Here is a 9,362-nt window from a genome sequence, read left to right as displayed (position 1 = left end):
TTTTAGTTGTCAATTATTTCCTACATTATGCATTTCCAAGGGACAAAAGTACGGATATGCTTTTTTTGAAGGATAATTCAACGTGTTTAAAAAGACATTTTGAGAATTCTCAAAGATGTCTGTCACTTCCTGTGAAGTCAGATGGGGTGGTGCCACTCCATCCTGAGCTGCTGCTTGGCTTCCATGAGGAGAAAAAAATTAAAGGTGCTGACGGCATACAACTCGGGCAGAATTTTTAGATGCCTGCATCTGCATTTAAATGTTTAAATTGAAAATCTGTCAAAATCAATGTACAGGGTTATATTTTCACTTTCAGCTTCAACTATAGTTCATCTGTGCTATTTTTTGTATCAATCAATTTAAAATTTCTCTTTCATAGTGTCTAGTTATGAGTCTTGCTTTCCTGCCTTCAATTTTCTGTTTAGTTAGAACTGTTGCTATTATTGCTGAATGTTGGGATTTTAAAGAATAGATAAAAGAATACTCATTTAAATTGAAGCCATGCGTAGGGGGTTCTTAGATTTGTTACTGTTTTTTTCCATTGCAACAGTTCTGGCTGCAGCTGCTTCTGTACAACCACTTGCAACACAGTGCTTCCAGCTTTCCAACATGTTTAATCCTCAAACGTAAGTGATTTATCATTGTCTGTTTCTTTGGCATTTGTTGATGACTTTAACATCTGAGAAAGGAATCAGAATGTTGCAGAGGGTTTTTTTGATGGGTTTCGGGGTGGATTTTGTTCGAGTGATAACAATTCCATCTCTGTCCTGTTCTTCCTCCACCCCCTACAGTGAAGAAGAAGCTGGCTGGGATACGGAAATCAAAGATGATGTGATTGAGGAATGTAACAAACACGGAGGAGTTATCCACATCTATGTAGACAAAAACTCAGCTCAGGTATGCCTGGTTCCAAGGAGACACTGAGCAGGTTTTAGGAGTTTTGTTGCGTTGTAGTATATAGAGGGAGCATTACAAATACCTTTTTTTTTTTTACTAAACTGAATCTAAATTTCTTGACGTTTCTTTGCAGTTTTTGCAGAATGTAGGTGACCCTCCTGTTTTGAGTCATTGTGTGTAAATCGAATGCAGGTATGAGAGCAGTTTTCTAGTGCGGCAGTCTGCTCTTACAGATTTACAGAGCTGGTTACTGTGGAAATACAGGCTGAAGAGTAGTGACCTCTTTAGTTCTGGCATTTGGCTTTTCCCTTAAGCTGTGCGTTTCCCAAAAGCCAGGGCCTTCCAGTTTCTTCTATTTCTAGAGAATACGGGCTTTAGCACTAAGGACACCCTGCTCCAGCAGACTTGAGATGTGCAGTTAAATGTGTGCCTAATCCCATGCTTGGAAACAGTTGTGTTCACTAGTAATATTGAAGTCTTGCAGTGGGCAGTAGGAGTGCCTAGAGTTATAACAGGGAGGAAGGAAAAAGGGCTACTGATGCAGACTTAATTACAGGTTAATGCCTTTTTGAGGAACTGTCAGCCTGCATCTTAAAAAGGCTAATACATTTTTCTTCTGTGTTCACTTTGTTTACACAATCCCCATTCTGGTTCGTCTGTAAAGACACTTGGCCATCCTGAACACCTTTATATAAAATTCACAGCCCAAACTGAAGTATAGTTTTCAAATGCTCTCATAGTCAGATTAATTTCTAACCATCAGACCCTGGAAGTGTCCTGTTGTGTTCCATTCCACTGTGTGAGGCTGAAATCTACACTGCTGTCCCTGTCAGTATTGCTTAGATGGGATTGTTCTGCCCCGGTAACGCACTTGGCGCTCACAAACCTGTGTTATCACTGTGCTGCTTCTACAGAAGGCTCCTGTCACCTGAACCCCTTTCACCTGGATTACTGAGATGTTAATGAGGGATGAGCTGCAGTCTAGTACATAAAACAACATACAATCTTCCCTAGCATTTTGTAATCTTTAAGATCACTGCTGTGTTGGACTACTGGGCTGATGAGAGGTAGAAACCTTTCCTGCAGTATATTAGTCTATTACTATCTTAAAGAAAACAAAGTGTCCTTTGACAGATGGGGGGAGAACCACAACAAAAAACCCAACACACAAACCCCCAAAAAACCACCACCCCTAGCCCCCCCAAAAACCGCAACAGCCCTCAACATACCTCACATAAGTTCTGAGCACGCAGAGCTGCAAATCTGGTTCACATTAGCAAGTGGATTTAAAAGAAAAAACTACAGCTACTATATCATGAGTTAGCTGTTTGTTACATGAAATCCATTTTGTCACAGTAGCACAATGATGACCCAGATATAAAATACCCACTGATATTTAAAAATACTGTATTTGAACATAAGTTTCCACTGTGCTGTTCTGTTTTCCAGGCTTAGATTCTGGACACATTATCTTTTAAATGTTTTCATCTCACATCTTTTTAGGGCTCTTTCCCAGACAGCCAGACTTCCCAGGCTAAGGGCTGTCACTCATCGGCCATGAAGATGTGATTTGTTGTGGGTGAAAAGGTTGCAGTCCCAACTGAACACTTGGCCTCGTGTACTGCACCAGCCTACACACACTGTGGTGTGTTAAGGAAAACTAAAGCTTTATGCTGCTGTATCCCATTTCATTACAAATACCGCTCGGCTGTCTATACAGGGGGAAGCCGAGAACAGAACTGTGTGTGTTAATTGCTTAGTGCCTTAAACATCAGCCCCTGATCTCAAGTTTCCCCCCTGAGAAGGAAGGAGTTAGATCACAGTGGGAAGAGTTAGTACAGGCTGGCAAAGGCTGCTAAAGGGAAGGCTGGGTTCTGTTTCTTAATATATTCTTTTCCTGTAAAATCTGTTTCAGCTAGAAGCTGATCTGGTTCAAGAATTACTAGTAGTATTCTATTTTTAAGCAGGCAGCCAGAAAAATGCATACACATTACTGTGGGCGTCTGTATGTCTTGCAGTTGTTCAACGTGAATATTGCAGTACTCTGGATTAGGCTGGTTTAGTGCTTAATTTGCAGATAGAAAACTTCAGGTATCTTCAGCAAAGTTAAAAGATAAATCCGTCATTCACATTAGATACCATCTTAGGCTCTTCTTGCCCTGCTGTGATGGGTTTTTTCCCTTCGTCTCAGTCCTTGCTCAAGACAGACAGATGCTGAAGTTCGTGTAGGAGACTTTTTACAGTACCAGTCTTCCTTGAAGTGCTGGACATCCTTCCTGCCGCGGGGAATGGGGAGTGCTTAATCCCTTTGAAAACCAGACTGTGACCTTGCTTGTTCAGTTAAGCATTTGTGGTCAAAGTTGGTGATTTATAGAACTTGATGGCTAGCGTGCGGTAGAGGTAGCCAAACTCCTTGTGCTTTTCTGTTTCGCATGAGATTTGTAACAAGGAGCCATTAGATACTCTCTTGAAGGGTTATCAAGAGCAAGTAAGCAATCCATTACTTGTCGATTCCAGATGGAGCTCACATTTGGTCTGTTTTGCAAAATCCTGTTTAGAAAAGTTTCATGCTAAGATAAGTGTTGCAGTATGTAATGCATGGCAGTAAAAAACTGTCCACTGCTCCCTTTTCTCACGCTCATTCTGTATTATCGGTTGACACCAGTAGGCACGTAGCGAGGCAGGTTTGGCTCCGTCACAGCCACGCGAAGGAGTGTCTGAGAAGAGGCGATGTGGGATGTTTCTCAAGCTTCTAATGGACTGTAACACTTCTGTATTACAGGGCAACGTGTATGTCAAATGTCCCTCAATTGCTGCTGCCATTGCAGCTGTAAATGCATTGCATGGGAGGTGGTTTGCAGGTGAGTGGATTTCACGTAGAGACCTACCTTTGTTCATTAATTGCAGAAATGACCAAATACTGTTTTGTTTTTGTTTTTTTTTAATCTTCTGATTAGGTAAAATGATTACAGCAGCGTATGTACCTCTTCCAACGTACCATAGCCTCTTCCCAGATTCTATGACTGCAACCCAACTACTGGTTCCTGTTCGACGATGAAGATGGATTTAGTCAGTTTTGTACATAGTTATTTTTTGGAGGAAGATTGAGTTATCTTTTATTTAGATAAAACTAAAGGAGAGGATTTAATGTCATTTTGTGTACACTTCCTGCTACCTTTAAAAATAAAATGAAGTAAGCAGAAATGCAGTGTGTTCATTCTCCCTAACTAGCATTTCCACTGTATACAAAGCTGTTGACTTCTTGTTCTGCCTTGTAATTCTTGTACATTTACTAAGGTGATCTGTAGGAACTGAGAAGTAGCTCATAGAAAACAAGTTCTCTGTAAAAGGCAGATGGGACATAATGGCATTTTAGTGTTTCACAAGCCTTTCTTTTAATGCAGCAATTACATTTTACATTTCACTAAATGTAGGTGATCTGCTAAAGGTTAATATCAGAGATAGACTTTATGAAGGGACATATTTAGTGTTTTGTATAAATGGAAGATTCAAAAGGCTACTGAAAGCTGACTCTAGACAGCCACTCAGCTTGCTTTGTGCTGAATAATTGGTAAGAATAGAAGGATTGAAGGGTTTTATTTCTTGATGGTAACTTTTGATTAATGTATCTGTAAAAGTTTCTTTGTAAATACTGTGTGAGGTGTGTCTAAGTTTCCAAACAAAACGATCTCTGCATTTCCAGATAAGTTTCTATGTATGCAGTGTGGCACAGTTGAAGGATTTCAGCCGAGTCTGAAAATTGGTAGGAAATACAGAAACATGTTTTGTTCTGGTTGCATATAATCTTTGCTCTTTTTAAGCTCTGTGAGCTCTGAAATATATTTTTGGGTTACTTCAGTGTGTTTGACAAGACAGCTTGATATTTCTATCAAACAAAGACTTTCATATTGCAACAATCTTTGTAAGAACCACTCAAATAAAATTCTCTTAAAAAGGCCTTCATGAAGCTTCATTTCTCTGCTCTCCTAATGTGACTTAAGCGCTGCGTGCTGAAGACTGGTGGTGAGATGCTGGCTGTGCGGAATACCGCTCCTCCAGGAGAAAATGCAGGAGCTGGTTCCTGCTGTTCTGAACCCTCTGCGTTCTGCAGCTGTGGTTGGTAAGGGCCCGTGGGTTTTCTCACTGCCCTTTCTCAGGCCTGCTGCAGATTCATTCCAGAGATAACTCCCCCCCTGCCCACCTCTGCCCCCATCTTTCACAAATGGTTGTGAATCGGGGGGATGTAGGAGTAATTTATGTTGGCTTTTAGTCTGGTTTCTGTAGGGAAGCCTGCCCAAGTGGATTGCCCTCTCAGCACCCCTTTCCCACCTCCCTGTCGCTTTTAAGCACTGGCTAATAAGAGCTGTGTTTGAAAGGTGTAGAGAGCTGTTCCACCCAGGTGGGTGGAGATGGGCTGGGCAGGGATTGCTGCCAGTGCTCTGAGACAGCGTGGTGGTGACCTGGTCTCCAGCCTCTCGGGCGCTGCCGTTCGGGGCGTATGTAGCTGCGGCTGAGCTGCCGCACGGCAAGAGACTCTCTTCAGCGATCCAGGAGGAAACGGGACTGGGCGACTGGAGGCAGTACAAAGGCAGACGTGGGGAGGGGCCCGGAGTGTACCACGGGAGATGTCTTAGGACCACGTGACACAGCTGAAGAAAGCCAAGCAAAGCTGCTCTCTAGTTTTGCTTGACCTTATTTTTTTTCAGTTGTCAGTATCAATCCACCAGTGCTGGTTGGAGTAAAACTCGAGCTGTTCCAGAGCAGTTGTGTTGCTCAACTTAGTTGTTGGCAGAGTTTCTCTCTCTGAGGTTGCTGAGCCGCATGACAGCAGAGAGCAGGCTTTCAGTGGCAGGTTTGTGATTCTCCCTTAGAAACGGGAAAAGGCACTTGTGCTAGGCAGAGGCTGTATAGGTGCTGGTTCAGGTGCTGCTGCTAACCTGTCCTCTTACATCCTTAAACAGAAATAAAGGAGGAGCAAAGAGAAGCCTTGCTCCAAAAGGCAAATAACGGGAGATTGCAACACTAAATCAAACGTTTCATAGTTCAGCTGCAGGCGGTGCTACAGGGGCTGGTGAACGGTAGGGAGTGATGCCCTGTTCTCCCTGGGAAGCACTGCTGAGCACCTTGTAGACCCAGTAAGGCAGACAGGTTGTAGGAAAAGACTGTTTCTGGTAGCACGGCTCCTACAGGTGAAGCCCCCTTCCCTTGCTGAGGGAATGAAAAAAGCCACCGCCAGTTCCTATTGCTGGAGGCAGCCGCAACCACCGCTTCCGTCCGTCCCGTCTCTGGCAGGGCTGTACAGCAGCGCGCGCCGCGCCTCCCAGAGAGTGCGAGGCTGCACCCTCCAGAGCTGAGAAAGAGGCGGGTAGTCACGCTGTGCCGGTCTGTGCTGACAGTAACTTGCAGCACAGCTCGTCCTGAGGGGAGAGCTTTAGGAAGGGCATTGCTCAAGGCCTGACAAGGTTACATCTCCCACACCTGGTGTCAGTCATCCTTGTGACTCATCACAAAATACCTTCAGCTCCTCGTGTGACAGGAGCTGTCTTCTATTTTCCAGCCATCTAACAATTTCCAGCTCTAGTAGCGCAGCTGTACCCGTAACTGTGCTGTTCCCCAGCTGCTTCCTGCACCCGCGTCCTGCCAGGCTGGCTGGAGGAAGGTGTCTGAGCTGCTGTAGTTTGCCCTCAGTTGCAGAAGGACTTGCCCGCGTCCTTCTGGGGTCCCTCGCTCTCTGTGAGGGTGTTTGCCCCATATTACCTGGAACTCGGAAATGGGGCCAGCTTCAACCCACCTATTTTTGCAAGAGGAGAGAAATTTGAGAATTGATCTGAACTAGCCACAGAGTAACTCTCCTAGACTCAGGATGCACGAATGCAATGGAGCGGCTCCGCATCAACACACCGGGGAATGCGAGCTGCCCAAGTGCCAAGGGAGAAATATGCACGCTGTGCTTACGCCCGTGAAATAGGAACTTTAATATGTAGTACAAAGGATTATTAATTCTCATTGTCATGGGAGGAAAGTAGAAATTTGGTAAAAAGCATGTTTACAATCAGCAGAGCAAGGAGGGTGGTGCTTCACCATTTCATGAAGAGCTCTCACTTCCAGGTATCTAAAGACTTTATTATGGTACCGAGGAGGAATGGCTGGACGGGGGCACTCCAGGTTAAAACCCAAGCTCCAGGTTAGCAGCGGATTCCCATACCAATAGCCATGAATGTCCCAAACGTCCCACCGCTTTGCATCATTGTTTTGCCAACTCCACCCATCAGCTCTCGTCCTCTCATGCCAATCCTGAGATAAAGAAAAAACACAGGAATTATATAAAAGCTGAAGCCTGGCAGGTAACAGACATGCAGCAGAAAACATCTGATACAACCAGCTAATGGTTGCCTGAGCGCCCAAATCAAACACCTCCTCTTCAGTCTAAATTGAAAATGGTATCGCCTGCCTCCGCAAGGAGACTGGCTGCGGTGCCCCGTGCCTGAGCTACTGCAAACAAAAACGGAGCTGTTCTCTTTGGGGCACTCGAGTGACCCTTGCCAATGGCCCACGTGTATTTTTTCCTGCAGCGGTAGCAGCTGACGCTGTACCCTCCTGCCACACCATTAGCAGGAACAGCTTTACCTGCTAACGCCCCAAATACCCTCAATTTGGGGGAAAAAAATAAATGGTGCTGTCCAAGTATTTGACTTGCCTGAGAATAAAAAGGGTCTGAGCTGTTGTATTACCATCCTGTCTGGCTGCAGTGGCAGTATTTTTAATACCACCAACTTAGGAATTTAGTTTGCAACATGGTTTTATTTACCACTGACACCATATTTTTAATACGAGAGAAACTTGAAAGGCCTAGAAGTGTCCAGAGGCATTTCTGTTCTCCACTTCCCATTTACCTGAGGTCAGACCAAAACAAAAAGAATTGTTCCTTCTCAGGAAGCTCTCGTATTTGGCTTTTAAGCACTGCAGTGACTGTAGGGTCTGAGGAATTTCACGCACTTGATTTTTAAAACATGGAGATTTTCCCTCAAAAATGGTACAGCAGAAGTAACGTAGCTGTGTCATTCAAGTACGACAGAATCACTGTCGCCGCTTCCTCTAAATACCTAAATCTAAATCTGTATTTTCTGCTAGCATTGTACCGCTTACAAGTATTCTCCAGGATCTGAGAGAGAGCGGAAAACTTTTCAAACTCTATCAGATTAGACTTTGCGCCTTTTTCTCCTTTTAGGCTCACTACCAAACCATCACCCATGTTTAATCACAGATTGAAAAACCTCAAGCAAAAAGAGTTCTGCAAAATATGAAAGAGCTTATTTCAGTAATTGCTTTTCATGGATCCTGTGTGCCAAAACCAGTCAGTGAGCAGCGCAAGAGCTAGCTTGGAGCAGCAAGCATTGTTTGTTTCCGTGCCGGCACGCCGGGGAGTGCTGCGGGAAGGTGGAATATTGTCCCTCCCCGATTCACAATGGGATTGTGCCGGTGCCAGCCACAGCTCTGCCTACGCTCTTGCAAATAATAAGGCTCGGGGTCAGTACGGTAATTGCCTCCGTGCAGGGGGATGGGGCACCCAAAGCAACCACGATGCAAATACCCGAGAGCTTGCAGAGTACCTCGGGAAGCTTTAGAGCGAGGAGAGGGCTGCACGTGTATCTGCACAGACAATTCACCCAGCTCCTCCTGGAGCCGACCTTCCACAGTCTCAGCTTCCCAACACAACCTCCCTTAGGAGCGGCAGGAAAAGGTCTGCGAAACTGCGATCTCCTTGTACTCAGCTGACCCAGGGGCGATGTCCCGCCATTGTCAGACTTTCCTGTCTGAGGCCGGGGCTGACAGCAGGCTCTCGAACTGTGGCTAATTCGGAGCCGCTGGCGAAGTTTCACCTATGTGACGACACAGGGCCAGACCCGCACCTCCCTTCCCAACCCCAGAGCGGGAGCGTTTCTCTCTGGCTATCGCTCTGTCACAACCTGTCCACAATAGCCTTTTCCTTGGCATACCTGAGGCAGGAAAATGTGCCGAACAGCGCTCCTGCTGCCATGCCCACTGCAAAGCCCATCATGAAACCCATCTTTACTCTGTCAAAGCAGCTGGGCTGCGATTGCCCGTACGGGCCCACGGTCACAGGCATCTAGAGAAGAAAGCACAAAAAACCGCATGGATTTACTGCTCTGTCTAACAGGCTTCTATAACCAAACCGGGCTGAAGAGCAGGCCCGCACGTTTCGGAGCCTCTTGTAAGGGTAGTGCCGGAGGCGTTGCAGGCTTTCAGACTTGTTTCCTCGCCTGCCAAGTAAGGAAAGACAGCGAGGGATGCCAGTGCCTTGATGACGGCCCCGTTTCTCCCTCGGCAAGCCCCGGTGAGCGCCGCTATGTCTCCGAGGGCCGTTTCGGGACCTCGCTCCGTGCTCTTCAGCTCCCAACGAGCAGCGCGCGGCGCCACCTGGCAAAGCCTCCGCCGCCGGGCCC

The 9,362-nt window shown here is 45.8% G+C and overlaps 2 protein-coding genes across 2 annotated transcripts in view; one reads left to right on the top strand and one right to left on the bottom strand.

Annotated features, from left to right (window-relative positions):
* RBM39 (RNA binding motif protein 39) overlaps window positions 1-4,864 on the top strand; it is a 29,311-nt gene extending 24,447 nt beyond the window's left edge. Inside the window, exons 13-16 of the mRNA XM_009329324.1 lie at window positions 551-626; window positions 792-897; window positions 3,680-3,758; window positions 3,855-4,864. Coding sequence (XP_009327599.1) covers window positions 551-626; window positions 792-897; window positions 3,680-3,758; window positions 3,855-3,955 — 362 coding nt within the window. The 3' untranslated portion in view covers window positions 3,956-4,864. The remainder of the gene's footprint in view (window positions 1-550; window positions 627-791; window positions 898-3,679; window positions 3,759-3,854) is intronic.
* A 1,984-nt stretch (window positions 4,865-6,848) lies between these two features.
* Window positions 6,849-9,029, bottom strand: ROMO1 (reactive oxygen species modulator 1). Its single transcript, XM_009329322.1, has 2 exons — window positions 8,895-9,029; window positions 6,849-7,191 (listed from the first exon to the last, which is right to left on the bottom strand). The coding sequence occupies exons 1-2, from the start codon at window positions 9,023-9,025 to the stop codon at window positions 7,083-7,085; spliced, it is 240 nt and encodes a 79-aa protein (XP_009327597.1). The 5' UTR covers window positions 9,026-9,029; the 3' UTR covers window positions 6,849-7,082.
* Between the last annotated feature and the right edge of the window lie 333 nt (window positions 9,030-9,362).

Source organism: Pygoscelis adeliae, unplaced genomic scaffold (assembly GCF_000699105.1).
Source record: "Pygoscelis adeliae isolate BGI_AS28 unplaced genomic scaffold, ASM69910v1 Scaffold407, whole genome shotgun sequence".
Taxonomy (NCBI): domain Eukaryota; kingdom Metazoa; phylum Chordata; class Aves; order Sphenisciformes; family Spheniscidae; genus Pygoscelis; species Pygoscelis adeliae.
This window is presented reverse-complemented; position numbering and strand designations above follow the sequence as displayed.